This window comes from Triturus cristatus, chromosome 9 (assembly GCF_964204655.1).
Source record: "Triturus cristatus chromosome 9, aTriCri1.1, whole genome shotgun sequence".
Classification (NCBI taxonomy): Eukaryota; Metazoa; Chordata; class Amphibia; order Caudata; family Salamandridae; genus Triturus; species Triturus cristatus.
This window is the reverse complement of record NC_140592.1, coordinates 1,230,458,715-1,230,474,650: the sequence shown is the minus strand read 5'-3', so window position 1 is coordinate 1,230,474,650 and position 15,936 is coordinate 1,230,458,715. Positions and strand designations below refer to the sequence as shown.

The following is a 15,936-nucleotide window of genomic DNA, read 5'->3' as shown; positions in this document are numbered from 1 at the left end:
CAGGAGGCCTAATTGCAGGACAAAATACATCTCCTTGCAACTGGCACAAGATGAAGTGTCCCCCTCTCCTAGACCTCCCCACACCATCCCTGAGAGGCCCAGGGAAGGAGGGCCCCTACTGTAAGCCCAATTGCAAACAGACACCTTTCTTCAATGGGATCGGCAGGGGCACAAGAGGTTTGGTTGTGTGTTGCACTGGTGCGGGGCCCCATGCTGGTGGGCTGAGTGCGAGGCCCTGGGCAGCTGCCCATACTGCCCATGCCTAGCCCGGCCCTGGGAAGGAATATGGCATTCATACACCGTGTTTTCACAATAATCACAGAACTGATGAGTGATTTGGATTGATCAGCAGATTCAGATACTTGAAATAATCAACGGGGCGTCTATTTCTCTGCCCGCGACAATCATTTTGAATGCGAAATACAAACAAACGACATGTTGTGCACTAGGAGTGCAGACAAGCCCCAGTATATCAGTCACTGACTGAAGGGGCAGCACGTGCTCACCTGCCTCGGTGTACTTCAGTCCCACCTTCTCCTCTTCCAAAGTGGGTCTTGGTGGAGGCCAGACCGCCTGTAGTTTACCGGGCGTCCGGTCTTCTGGGTCCGAGGGGCTGTGCTCCGGCTTAAAAAGAAATATATATATTAAAAAAAGAAACACAAAAAGGATGATACATATATATATTTATATAGCACTGCTTGGCTTAGGGTACTCAGTTTGAACAAAAAGTAAATAACGCACAAGTGATCTGCCCAGGATCACTCAATATGGGGAGGCTGACACTCGACTACTCGGGGTTCTGCATCTGGCACACCAGACCACATGTACCCTAATTGTTGTCCTGAAACTGTGAGCCAGACGTATGGTGTCCGGAGGACTCAGGCCATGAAGGCTAACCCTGTGCAGGTACAGGACTACACTACCCATAATGCCTTTGAATGGAACGATGAAAACATGCCAGAACTGCACCAGCCCATCTCAAAAGACCTGAACCTCCCTGTTCATGGTATAAAGGGGTCTCTTTAAAGCTAGGATTTGTTGGACATTGGGGCATCTTCTTCCCCTTTGGGGTGAAATGCAGGGATGTCCACGATTCAGCATGCCCCGTCAGTACAGCTGGGTCATATATCCCCTTGACGGTCTCAATATAGAGCTAAATTGCCAACAAATTTTGTAAGCAAACCTTAGAGATATCAGAGCCGCATGCAAAACAAAGTCAGAGGGCTTGGGGGCCCAACGGTTTGGTTCAGGGCCAAATTGCATTTTACTTCCAGGCCACAAAGCTGCCAAATGACCCCATGTTTTGCGTGGCAACTATAGCCAGCTCCAAGTCTATAGCCAAAAGGACTTTGCATTACGGGGCTTAAACCCAAAACCAAAGGTTCAGAATTAAAAATAATAGACAGAAAAAAAAAATATTTGGCATTAAAGAAATAGGTGTTCAGCAGGAGAAATGCAAAAATAAATTTCTCCAGCCGAACTGCAAAAAGAAGCTAGAATCAAATTGTGGGAGCATGGCGTCAAATTTAATATAATGCTGGACTTGGAGGAAGCTGAAGGATGATAATTAAGGCTCCTGGTTTTATGGCATCTATTTTTTGCTCATTTTATCTGTATTTAGCCATATTTACTTTATGCTTAGTGTAAAAAAAATGAAGCTGCAATAGGTATACTTCCAAATGTTTTTAACCAACAAATGCTTAACCATGTTCGAATGTTCAATTAATTTTAGCCATTTAAAGTACAATACAGTAATTTGGAACCATTTGCACTGTAGAAAAGCTTAAATATGTGTATTGTTGCATGTATTTAAGCTTCATTAGGAAATCGTTTTGCTTTTTATAAGCACCTCTACCTGTCAATCTGCACACCTATTGACCTAATGATTGACAGAACTAAGCATCATCTAAAAGAAAACCCATCCTCCCTTTTTATCCATATCTGAAAATAAATGCAGACAGGAAGATAGATGGTTTCCTGTCTGAATTATCTGTAAAAAAAAAAAAAACTAAAACAAAAAAACCAAAAAAAAAAAAAACCCAGTAAAAACATAAAACTGGGAGCCTTAATGATAATCCCTGCTTTCCTATGTTAAAACAATATATACAAATTCAAAACTACACCATTTGATACAATTACGTCAACATAGTTATATGATTTCACCATCATATATTACCAATGTCCACATAGCTTTGCTAAAGATGTTACACATGACATGAGGCTACTTGGCAGCTAGGTGGACAGTGATTTGAATTGTTTTCATGTTGGTTGCCATTCAAACGTAGAACTCCTTTAGTGCCTACCATGCTTTAAGTTGCCTTTTGAGTTGATTTTGAGGTTTCAATAACTTTTATTAAGTTGTTCATTCCTAGGTGTGCAATGACGCGCAACTGCTACTCGAAATGCCTCAATAAAGTACCAAATTGGCTTAGTGAAACTAAACAATAAAAAATTGATTAAAAAAACAAAATAAATCTTACACTTAAGCAGGCGAATATTAAGCCAAGCCTGAAATAGATTGTAAAAATCCCACGAAGTAAAAGCGAACCAGCAGAATAAAAAAAAATGTAAAAAAAAAAAAAAAAAAAAAAAGAGTAAATTCGATTACTCTATAAAATAGAATTCCTATTTCATTCTTGGACATAAAGGAACAGTGTCCCAGTACTCGGTTTGACTCAACCCGCCACAGTGCCCTCTGTTGGATACTGAAGGGATATTCAAGTAGACCCCAAACAGGTCACTAATTAGTAGACAGCCTCAACGAAAGGAGACCAAGATTACGCTATATACCCCGATTCCCAAGCGAATAACAACTTACTTGTACAACATCACATATATACCTCCTGTAAAAGGAGACCGACATTTAAAAATGCCACAACTTCATTCACCAACAAATGGGTTACTAGTCCCGGGGCTCAGGAAGTTGGCAGAGACCGAGAGATACTAAACGCCCTAGTTATTAACTCCAGGAGAGTACCCGTGTAAACCATGAGAAACACGGAAAGTTTGGAACAGTCCGTTGAACAATCCCTCTGAAAGTGCTCATGAATTTACTTTTTTTGTTATCATAATTGCTAGCACTGCACAAGAACCTAGACTACATCTGCAGATCCCAATACTGGGAGAATCGGCTTTTCTCTAAAGAGAACTCTCACAATGGGCACCCACACCGCTGCTGCCTGCGTGCCAGGGGGACCCCAGTGGTTCCAATACTCAGAGCAGGCTTCCGCCTTACCACTTCCTGTGGCTGAATAATGAAGACCACCCGCAGCAACTGATGAACAGTATCGGATACACGATGAAGATATTTAAACTGAGAAGCGGAGGATAGTCAACAGCGACATTGGTCAGAAGTCATTACTTTACTAATCAAATACAGGTCAGAAGTCACCATTTTACTTCTTATGGAATAAAGAGGTTTGTAAAAGAATTATTACAAAAGATAAAGGAAAAAAGGTCAAAGGATTAGTAGTGAAACCGCTCTCCCAATCCTCAGAGGCGGGAAGTGTGTCCTGCCTTGATTGGACAGTCTAAAATTTACAGGGCGCAAAGCACCGCTGCAGTACCCACGCATAGCTACATCACAGCTACGAGTGGGTCGAGCTCCTGTAGTTGGCATCTGCACTCCGGCACCTGCCTAGCGCCCAACAACGGGAGGAATTTAAATCACTGGCAGCGAGAAAGGAGGGATGGCAACCAGCATCACAGTTCACAACAAATTCTAGAGGGTCCTCACTGCCTCAAGGGTTATTATCCTCTTTGATACTAAAAGGAGACTCAAGTAAAGTGAAATTATTAAATAGAGGACGCTTGTGACTGAGCTTAAGATAACTTCTAAGGGTGTGGAAATTCAAGAACTAAGGATCCAACTCCGTGTGTAGTAGATTGTATTACTGAGAGCATGAAGACAACGAGGAGAGGGGATACTTTCTAAATTCACAAGTTCTCTATAGCACCCCCGCTCAGCAGCCAAAGTGCCCACAAAAGGTGTGTTCTGGGCTAATACCTGCCCTATATGCATGTTCTGTTCATATTTCAGCTCAAATTCACCTGTGCGTCCTTCGCACATGCACCCGTGTTAAAAGGTGGTGGCTTTGTGGAAAGCAGTAAGTCTTAGTAGAGCGGAGGAACAGCAGCGATCATGTAACTAAAGTAGTGTTTTTGGATTAAATGCATCCTTAAAAAAAATACAATCTGCCATGTTCAATACATGATTGTAGTAACTAGACAGATTATATTGGTGCACTTTTCTATGGTTGGTTGGTGAAATGGAAAAACCAAGGGATTTTCTAATGTGTTCCTTTTAGATATGCCTAAAAAGGTAATCTCGTCCTTTGGAAATCAATGGTTGCAAATTGTGTAAACTGAACAACAGAGTGTAGATATTAAGGACAGGTCTCCAGTGCTAGAAGAAGAGTAAAAAGCAAAGCTGAAGTGAGACCTATGCGGCACAAGCGAAAGGTTTTCATTGAAAATAAACTTTGACTAATCAATTTTATAGCAACAAAGACTATTTGACAATCCCTTCCAGCAGTGCTAATACCACGATAAGCTGCAGAGCAAAAACACAGCTCCAAAAGCAAGACAGGAGACAATTGGGGTTCGTCAACCATTTAAAACAAGCATTTGCAATGCAATAGGTCTCGCAGTTACGTGAGTTTAAGCTATTGGCATTGTAAATTACAATGCCTTTTATTTAGGTTTTTAAAAAGAAAACAAAAATAAAAGGCATTGTTATTTGCAATGCCAATAGCTCAAACTCGCGTCAGTGCGAGACCTATTGCATTGTAAATGCTTGTGATAGGACAGTACCAGCACTAACTTCCGGGCAGGACTCGTAAACTTCCCATGAGACCGTACCGGTTCTTGCTTCTCACTAGAACTGTTTTGTTCCCAGGGCCCGGACAGTATCGGCTCTGGCGTCCAGGGCTACTGTATTTTAAAAGGGACAGTAATAAAACGGGTTGGCTGTATTTTAATGGGAAAGAGCGCATACGGCAATGAAGTAATCTAATGTAAAGTACCGGCTTCTATTTTTCCATTACGTCTGGGTCTTGTGTGCGATGTGTCGCGTAAACACTTCTGCGTCAAATGTAGCGCTCAGTATTTCGCGTTCCCAGCCGGGGACGCAAGCCCTGCCACTGTACAGTGCACACTGAGAAGAGAATGTGTACTTCTGTACCTGCTGCCATGTGACCGAACGTCCTCTGGGGGGCGTGGTCTGCTCTGCGATCATGAAACACAGAAACAGAAGCGCACAGCAGCAGCCTTGTGTGCGGAGGAGAGGTCCGCGAATCCAAGCCCTGGTGACGTAGCAGGGGAGAAAGTATAACTCGGGCCCCAAATTTGGGAAAAGTTTCTTTGGAGCTGCGTCTGGGCGGGGACCTCCGGCAGTGGGTGGCTGGAGACGGAGAGGTGAGCAGCGTCACACCCTGGACTGAGCGCACTGTGGACACAGAGGAAGCGTCAGGGGGAGCGCTGAGAGCGGATCCGGGAGCAGGTGCGCCGGAGGTGAGCGCCTCGACTCCGCGCACAGCGCCCACCTGTGCGCGCTGCTACTGGTGTGTATGCGCTCACAGGCACACTCTAGGGGTGTGGAGTTCACCCCAAGTGCGCGGGGTCGGCTGGGTCCAGATCGTTCAGTGGCACAAGCGCCAACCTGTGCAGTATGTGTATATCTGATGGAGCACTAACTCGCTTTTTATCTCTCTTCGTGGCGTACAAGTATTTCTTAGTGGATTGAACGTGTGTTCTGTGTGTACTCACGTGCCTTCTATCTGTGTGCCCTGTGTTTGTATGGATGTAGGGCTGTGTTTTACGTATAACTGTGTGTGTACACAAAGTATGCAGGGGAGGGGCGCCATGTCTCCTGCTTAAGGTTGCCCAAAGGCGGCGGTGGCGAGGTGTGTGCGCGCGTGCGCGTTAGGCAGCCGCGGATGCGGTGAGGGGGGGGGTCAGTGGCGGGGTGTGTGCGCGCGCGCGTGTGTCTGAGTGTGCGTCTGCGCAAGCGCGTCTCAGAAGCGCGTCCGCACACCCCGATCGCTGCGCGTGCCCTGGTCTGTCTCCCTTGGGAGCAAACACGGCAACAATAAGTCTCGTTGGCGGCAGCGCTTTGCGCTGCAACGCCAGCGAGACCTAAAAATGAAATCACTGTGAATATTAAGATCTCCTCTAGAGGTAAATTCAGGGACATGGCGCAGGGCATATATCAGATGGAGATGGCCCGGGTTTTCAAATTTACAATGATTCGAAGACTACTGTATGGAGGATAAAGGGAATAATACGCTGCAGAAAGACAAAAATATATTTTTTTAATCAGATGATGATGTAAATATACGTTAGGAAAGCACAGTTGGAGCTAGATAGTCAAAGGAGCTCTCAGCTGGAAAAGTCTGGATTGGAATGAGTTGACCAATGACTGTTTAAGATGGTAATATCTGATTACTTTATATCTGTTCAGGGCAATACCCAAGATCTACACTGAACGTAGCAGAGAGCATGTGCCAGAGAGGTCTCCAAAACTGTTAGAACAGTGCATCCATTGAGGACATTCAGGGATGGGATAGCTTAAAAACGAACCTGGTGCGTGAATAGAAGGGCTAATGTTCTATAGCACATGTATCAAAGGCGTGATTGGTCAGATGCACTTACCCTTCTTCTCAGTGCATTAATTTAATTAGCTGGATGATTGTAGATCAGTCGTTCCTTGATCGTAAGTAAGTACAAAAATGTATTGTTTTTGATTAATTAAAACCATTACAAAAATGTACTCTGATAAAAATCTTATGTGTTAAGAAATATTAGTTCATTTCTAAAAACTGAAGAGTTTCCGATTTTCACGCTTTACTCAGGGCAGTCCAGGATCAATACACAAGTTGCAATTGTGAAAGCTTAAGTCTTTTATAGTTATTATGCTAGCTCAGGGTACCACTGGCCCTTACTTTGATGCTCCTAATTGCAGGAACTTTACTAACTTCCAATTTAGTTGTGGGTCCTTTGGATCAAAGCAAGGTAGTACAGCCGGTCTCTGGGTTTGTATACCTCGTTCATTGAAATGGGTTTTTAGTAGGCCTACCCTTTCCTCTTAACTTAATACAGGAACAAATTAAGTGGTCTTTGTCCTCCGTTTCATCCCCGCATGATTTCCCGTAATTCTCTCAGCCAAGGTGGAAGATGCGATATAGCAGGCATGATTCCTAGCCTATATTTAAAAAAAAGTTTCTTTGACCTTCCGTGAATACCCCAATTTAAAATATACTTGTGGCCCAAATATTTTGTAACTGTTCAGTGTCATCCATGCATGGCTCCTACGTGCAAAGGCTGCTTTGTCTTCTATGAGAGAAAGCTTCTTGATAACCTTATTTACGATGTGCTTAAAGTGCGAGTGTGTAGTTGGAGTTTCCCATAGGTCGCCTAATCTGGTAATAGCCAATGATTCCTCCAAGTAATTTTTGGCCAGCGAGGTCGATGTGCTGCACAATTCTTGCCAGAGCTGATGTTTTAATGTATTCCTGGGAGAGTTCTTAATTTTGAGCCAACACTTGATGTAAGAACCTTGCCTTGCAAGGAGTTTAGTTAAGCCGAACTCAAGACGAATCTGTGTTATGTTAGGTTATTGAAATTTGTAGAGCGCGACTGTTACCCGAAGGTGTCCTGGCGCTATAATAGGATTGTCCATCCTTGGAGCGAACTGGGTAGGTGTAAAGGTCTTTAAAGCGTGAATAACCATGTTTTCACGGCCTTCCTAAAGTTCAGGTGATTAGTGGTGTCTCTAAGGTGTCGTGGGAGAGTATTCCTGTGCAGGTGAGGCGTAAGACTGGAGGTTTAGCATAACACTATATGCTTTCGCCAGGGTGGAATCCAGCAGTGAAGCGTCCCTACCCCTCAGGCCTTCGCTGCCGTAAGTGATCGAAGGTGGAATGTTTGCTTGCACAACCCGTAGCAAGGGGGGAACATATTGGTCCTGTCACTTTTGTTTAGAGTTGCCTTAGTGTTGATGCTATCGCCATCCCTTTCCTCTTGATGACCTCAAACTGTTTCTCAAATTGTCCACCCTTATTGATGATGACACCTAGGTATTAGTACTCAGAGGCAGACATAATCGGGGGTTTTCCCAAAAAACAGGAATGAGACCATATTTTCCCATTAAGGGTCAGGGTTTTGTTAATATTTACTTCTAGGTAGTTTTCGGCTTCGTATTCGTGCATCTTATTAAGTAGCCGTTGTAGACCAACTTGAGTGTGGATGGCCAAGACAATGTCGTCCACGTAAGACATACTGGAAATGGCTTTCCCACCTAATCGAGGGGCGTGTGCATTATTGGTGTCATGTCTGCTGTGTAAAGGTTAAAGAGAGTTGGTGCAAGCACACAACCCTGTTTGAGGCCTTTAGTTGTTGGTATGCGCCTCGAGAGATGGGAGCTGTTGCCTGTCTCCCATCAAGGTACAACTGACCTACAATCATCCAGCATATCAATTTAATGCACTGAGAAGAAGGGTAAGTGCATCTGACCAATCACGCCTTTGATACTGGTGCTATAGAACATTAGCCCTTCTATTCACGCACCAGATTCTTATTTAAGCTTGCCCCATCCCTGACAAAATAAATTTGAAACCGAGGATTGGAGGCAATTTTAATTCACCTCACTCTCACCCTCTCCATTCCTGATTGACGACTACTGTAAATAACCAGTTTGTCTCCCTCCTAGTGGAGGAAAGCAAGACTAAAGACCCAATGATGATGCTGCTCACGTAACAGATTGAAGCGGACAACCAAGATATACCGCTCCCACGACTATCACGTGAATGAGGGTTTTTTTTTAAGACGGCCAGAACCCCAGACCCTGCTAACAGGACAAGTGATCCATTCCCCGTTGATTATTGGTTTACTGCATGGAAGCCGAATGGTTATCAGCTTCTCTCACTCCTGAGTGATTACACAAGTGCAGAAATAAAGCACCAATATGTAAGGCGAGTGTCAAATGAACCAATGTTCCAACTTCTTGTCATCCAACTTCTGCGTCCAGGTGTCTGGGAATGTGGACCTTTGCACCTAGTGAAGGATGGTTATCACTCCTGAAGATACAAAGGGCCAAGACGGTCACTTGTCAACATGTCACTCCCTAGTTCCATCTTCTATCAAATGCAGGAGGCCAGGTCAATCTCAAATTCTCAAATTTTAACCCCTTCGGTGCTCATGACGGAACGGTTCCGTCATGAGCCACGGTTGAGCTGTGCTCATGACGGAACCGTTCCGTCATGACCACGCCCGCGCAAGATTCCGTCAGCACAGCGGCGGAATCTGTGCAGCATGGAAGGGGTTAAGACCATATCATCTTACCTACATCTCTTTGCTCTTGTCACAGAGAGACCGAACAGATCAGCTACAATCACAATGCGGGCACCATCCACCTCACTCCTTGCCTGCTAAGATGGTGAATATTAAAGTGTGAATGAAATATATATAGCTCACTCCATTATTGATACTCCAATCCTATGCGTTGTTCTATATGTTCCAAGCACCCGCCCCGCCCCGCCACACACCCCCCAGCGCTCGAAATCAGACTCCACTCACACAACCAGGAACGAAAGCCTCGATTTGCAACCAATGGTCGAAAAGGCTGATATGCGATGCATGCAACCAACAGGACTATGCACGCTCACTCCAGCGTGCAACTAATTCTAACAGAGCAACTACGCTGCAAGACCAAACTCACAGATGAGGAGCTTCCACATTCCATTTAGACTCCCACTAGCAATACAAGGAAACCACCCACTCGGTCTCGACCAGAAGACAGGGGAAATGCTGGATGCTATATGCGGCAAAGCTCCAACCACCATCCTTAAATGTGAAAATGTGCTCAAGGGATAATATAGTCGAAAAGCGGCCTGCAGTTTGCAAACAGAAAGAACGACAAGTGGGCCACGCCAACATGACGAGAGGTATCCAGGTTTAAAACTGCTTATTAAAGCAACATCTCGATAGGCCAAAAGAAGACCACAGCAGGACTCAAAATCCCGCATGAGATGCTATCCACTGCTATCCACTAAACTCACTCTGAATGACCGCTAAACTCACTCTGAATGATAGCTAAACTCACTCTGAATGATAGCTAAACTCACTCTGAATGACCGCTAAACTCACTCTGAATGACCGCTAAACTCACTCTGAATGACCGCTAAACTCACTCTGAATGATAGCTAAACTCACTCTGAATGATAGCTAAACTCACTCTGAATGACAGCTAAACTCACTCTGAATGACCGCTAAACTCACTCTGAATGATAGCTAAACTCACTCGGAATGACCGCTAAACTCACTCGGAATGACAGCTAAACTCACTCTGAATGATAGCTAAACTCACTCTGAATGACCGCTAAACTCACTCGGAATGATAGCTAAACTCACTCGGAATGACCGCTAAACTCACTCGGAATGACAGCTAAACTCACTCTGAATGACCGCTAAACTCACTCTGAATGACCGCTAAACTCACTCTGAATGATAGCTAAACTCACTCTGAATGACCGCTAAACTCACTCTGAATGACCGCTAAACTCACTCTGAATGATAGCTAAACTCACTCTGAATGACAGCTAAACTCACTCTGAATGATAGCTAAACTCACTCTGAATGACAGCCCACTCTTTACAAACACAACGGATCAGAGGTTCATCTGAGGAGGTAAAGGAAGGCAGCAGAGAGACAAACCTGTAGAAAACATCTAAACTCCTAAAGAGTGGTCTGTCAGCCTTTCACGAGAACTCTACATCCTGGCTTTCACAGAGGAACCTCCACCCAGCGGAGCCACAACACCACAACCTCCAGCACCCGAGGAGACGAGAGGAAGAGACACAATAGTCCTCAGGAGAGTCACTGTAGTGTTTCCAAGAACGCTGTTCAGGAAAGTCCTGATGGAACCCACATGTTAAAGCATCTATTGGTTCCCTTTAAGGACAACCTCAAATGCACAGGAAAAAAAAAAAAAATCATCACTGATGCACCGCAAATCTTCTCAACAGTAACTCCTTTCACAGGAGTACTAAGCCAAGACAAAAGTGAAATTATTCCTGCGTAATTTGCATTGGGGAATGTTTGTACGTTGCTTGTTATGCAATTTGCAATTATGTGATTATGCCGCATCATGTAATTACGCTGCTGTTCACGGCACAGTTATAGCACAGGAACTACTAGAACGCAATCGACTGCTGTTTCATCAAGAGTGGTTTTAGTACCCTTTTTCAGCGCAAAATGCATCCTCGCATCAAAAATTGGCACGAGGACGCCTTTCACACTAAAATATAGATCTAAATGACAGGTTTGGAATTCACGTAATTAAGCTTAATTTCTTGCAATTTCACAGACATTTCACATAGTTATGTGAAAACAAATTAATCGATTTTTTCACAAGTCCAGTAAGTACCCTCTTTCTTTCATGTGTCAACATTCGGGACAGAAAAACAGGAGTGTGAGGATCCACAGGTGCAACACTTTCTGTTGGCCGGGGGGCCACAGAACTCCAACTCTCCACTCCATCAATATCAAGGGTGACCGAAACTAAGCCACCCACTCCCGTGTTTGGTCCCTTAACTCTGGAAAGCAAACAGTATAAGGACCGCAGTATCTGACCATTCAAGTTGTTTCCCAAACACAACAGCTTCGCCACCACTTTTGACCACTTGGGTTGTTTTCCAAACCCAACTGCCTCCCTGCCACTTTTGTCCATTCAAGTTGTTTCCCAAACACAACAGCCTCGCCGCCACTTTTGACCACTCGGGTTGTTTTCCAAACCCAACAGCCTCGCCGCCACTTCTGACCACTCAGGTTGTTTTACAAACCCAACCTCCTCACAACCGCTTTTGTCATCACTGTTCTCAGCACTACCGAACGTATCGATGCGGCAGCTACCAGGACTCTGATAAAGGACCCTTTCTGTATGCATGGTTCAGGTGTTCTATCCGCGAACCAAGTTTCAAGATTCCCATACCATTCACCATAAAGGAGGCAAGGTCCTGGACAGTGGCAATGTTTACAGTCAACTACAACTCCATCTTCCCTATTTACGCTCTACATCGGGCACTACACCTGCGAGGCCCTCCAGTTTCACTTCTACTGCTGATGCTAGGTCCATGTGTGTTTTTTGGCCAGGTCTGACCCCAGTGCGTTAACTGAACTCATAAGAGCCCTTACTCCAGGAGTCAGTCTCACCTCTTTGGCTCTTCGCTCTGCCCTTCTTGGAGGTGCCTCTGCTTTGCTCACAGAAATCCTCTTTCTACTTCCTATGCTCAGCCATGGCCGATGCCACCCAATAGACAACCGAGGGGTCACTAAATCATGCCCTAAGGGGCACACAACCTGGCAGCATCAAAGACTGGTGATCACTCTGTAGTAGTCACCCATGCACTTTGCCCCATAGAGGTCGGGATAGGGCTGGGCACCTGCCAGCCTCCACAGAAGCAGCAGCACCTTGTGATCTTGGGCTGATGCTCGCGCCAAGGATGCGGTCCTTACCTGCCTCCACCATCCATGTGTGCCCTGGGGCACCATCTTGGGGTTCACCAGGCCCCGGTGAAGCCACGGAGTGAACGTTGCAGGCCCTTCCCTGCCCTACGCTTGGATTCGTAGGTCTCAGCGCCACAGAGGCGCCTAGTGTGAAACACTCACGGGTGTCGAGGCACACGAGTGCCGCCAGCTTGGATTTGCCCTTCGTGGTTCACCAGGAGGAAGGGGAGGAGATGGGGGGTGCCGGTCCCTCAGCTGGAGCCGTCTGCACAACAAGTAGAAGGGCACCCCCACAGCCGCTGCAGCAGACTCCAGAAGACCCCGATAAGGGCCCCAGAGGGCACAAGGGAGCCGGTCTCAGAAGTGCACAAGAAACACAGAAGTCCTCGTGGGCTGAGGGCAGATCCGCCCTGCCAGCGCGGCATCTTTAAATACCGCAGCCGGCTCTCCACCAGGGAAGAGGAGGCGGGGACCTCTGCCGAGCAGGAGCTAGGGGGATGCTGCCAAGGGCTGAAGGAGCACCATTAGCTTTACGCCAAACTCCTTTCTTTCATCGGTTCTTTTCCTTTTTGATTTTGTTTAGTAGGTCTGGTTTTTAAGACTTGAGCTGTGTTTTATATTTTAAGTTACATGAAATTGTTATTAAAAGCTTTTAACTGTAAGAAAGTTTTGCCCTTTGTCTCATGAGCTTATCCCTGCTGCGCGTCACAGCAGCGTCCCCCTCCCCCCCCCCACCCCAAAAAGGGGCATTTTTTCATCGCAAACGTGCTTTACGAGTCGAAAACGATGCACCTTAGTGCGGTGCCACCGTTATCCCGTGGAAAAGCCTATGTGCGTCCTGGTGCTCTCACACACGTACTTGCCGCCTTTCATACTCTGAATCCCCCCCCCCCCCCCCCCCTCGGGGGCCGTGAGGGTCCAGCATGGGTTCTGGGGTTTGTGATGCAGGAGTCATCTCGAAAGGCGTTTCTACCGAGGGTGGAAGGGCATCATGTACTGTAATTGCATTTATATAGTGCTCACTACCCCTGATGAGGCGTCAAAGCGCTTTTTCGGCGAGTAGCACACTACTCTCCGGAACCCAAAAGGTGTGTGTCCGACTTAAATCATGACGGCAAAGACAAGTCAATAAGATTTAGAAGACAAGTCAGAACATTCGCCCCACGGACCGAACACTATATTAAGACTGGAAGAGGATTTTCGTAAGACCTTTGGCCGGTCACATCAACGCACGCCAAGGGGGTCTGTTAAAAAACAATAGACTTTCAAGGAATGTTGAACAAAGGACACGCCACGCCCCCTTGTATCATGACCTTGTTTGCCCTCTGGCGCACAGATTGTGCCTTCACAGGGTCTGTGGCAAAAACAATCCTAGAAGGGAGGCTGCGAGGTTTGCAGGGTTCCTCTGCAGCCACTGAACGTTTTATCCCCACATCATCTCAGCCATCAGGTCACCGAGAGATGGAATTAAACACAATAAGTATTTGCTGTGTTAGATCATTTATTCAAAGCACTTTAAAATTAGAAAAAAACATGTACAATGGTCATAAACCATTCATTTCCTCACCCTTGGAAGGGTGTAAGGGCACAGAGGTTCATGCCACCACATAAACTGGTGACTGATGTTGGCACCAAGCAGTGGATTCATTGAGTTATTCTAACCATTGTAGTGGGAAATCATATATGTAACAGCAAATGCATGGAAATATGCATTTATTTTGTATTTTTATAAAGTGCAGCTCCAGCAGAAGGGTGTCAGCCCACTGGACAGGGAACAGCCCGCGAGACTATAACCTTTTAACAAATACATTCATGAACAACTAGTGAAATATACAACAATGGGAAGGAGATAAGACCAGAGTTTTATCAGAGATAATAACCTGGGAGGATCAAAAGGATGGAAAGATGAGAGGACAGCTGAGGGAGAGCAGGGAGCCAGGGAAGAGGAGAGAAGATTAAGTAAATGTGGAGGGATTAAAGAGAATGGACGGGGAATCGGAATGGTCTAGCGGTTTGATAAAAGTAACATAGGAGGGCTACAGAAGATAAGGTTTGGAGAGAACACGAGAGGGAAAAGTACAGAATAGCTGCTTGCCAAAATAAACTAAAACAAGATGGGAGTTGGACTTTTCTGGAAGAGAGGTCGGACCACAACGCATCTCAGCTTTTCAGGCAAAGAGAAAGTTTTCGACCATGTACGGCGCTCTGCTGCCTTTGGGCCAGGTCCGCACTATAGAAATACTGTATACATACATACATACACAGAGGGCCACAGAAGAACTTAGTTGCTGCTCCAGGATACTTGGAATTGGTGATGTGGCACCAAAAGAGTCACATGGAGACCATTTTATGAGCCTTCATCATATTTAGGCCCTATAAGATGACTTTACCATCTGACCCGGGTCCAAGTGATGCGCTGAGCGGGAACGTAGATGGTGAGCATGGAGTGCTGGGGGCTGGTGAAGACTGCTCAATACCGGTCAACTGGAAAAGTGGGCAACATGCCCGATGCCAACACGTACATGCACAATATAAAGAGTACCTATGAAATATTGACCAGCTATTCGGGACACAGTAGGAACTGAATGCTGCCCCGGAATGATGGTGTTCTTACTACACAACTCGTGAGCACAACTGTCTCTATTAAAAGTTACTTTCAGCCCACAAGTAATGAAGCACACTTCGCTCTTGTCCGCTGCAAACTTTAAAAGTCTTGATATAAAAATACACAACAAGACATTTGTGTAATACACAATGCGCTGTTAGTGTGGCATTACAGCATAGTTACGCTGCTTATATCCTTTTAACTTCTCACTTTCTCTCCGTATCCCTACGGCATAACATTACCGAGCTCATGGAACAGGAGGTGGCCTTGCTGTGGTCCAACTGAGTCATGATACAGATGTTGGCGGCCTCTTAACCCAGCTTTCAGCCACCAGTTGTTGCGTGATGTGTACCTTGGGTCCTCGGGGTGCACTTCAGTCTCTTTTCTCCACAGACTCTCTTGAGCACATTTGAGACCACTGTCCATGGCCAGGAATTATTGATAAGGTGCTGGGCCACTGTTTCAATGGGGAGGATGGGAGTCATGGCTCTGCCCACATCCTCATGCCCTTCTGGGTCTCTAGGCTCATTACCACCTTCCTAATGTTCGGTCTGATCATGGAGCCGGTGAGCAATCGGACAGAGGAGCTGAGGGTCTCCGTGCACTAGATCGCGTACGATACTTGGGTATAGATGCGGTTTCCGACAACTAAAGATCTTCACGGTACCTTCTCAGGATGCAGGCAGACTTTGAAGCGTATTGCTCCAATAAGCTAATGTTTATTGGATGCTAATCACAAGGTAAGCTACCAGTGCATCTAGAAATGTTGGCTGTTTCCCGTGTCTGGTTTCCTGGGAGAAGTCACTGGAGGTTCCGTTTCTATCTTCAAT

The 15,936-nt window shown here is 45.7% G+C and overlaps 1 protein-coding gene across 1 annotated transcript in view; it reads right to left on the bottom strand.

Annotated features, from left to right (window-relative positions):
- The window catches only part of FMN1 (formin 1), a 469,294-nt gene that overhangs the window by 128,671 nt on the left and 324,687 nt on the right, over window positions 1-15,936 (bottom strand). The window contains exon 9 of the mRNA XM_085627914.1: window positions 507-624. Within this exon, the coding sequence (XP_085484040.1) occupies window positions 507-624 (118 nt within the window). The remainder of the gene's footprint in view (window positions 1-506; window positions 625-15,936) is intronic.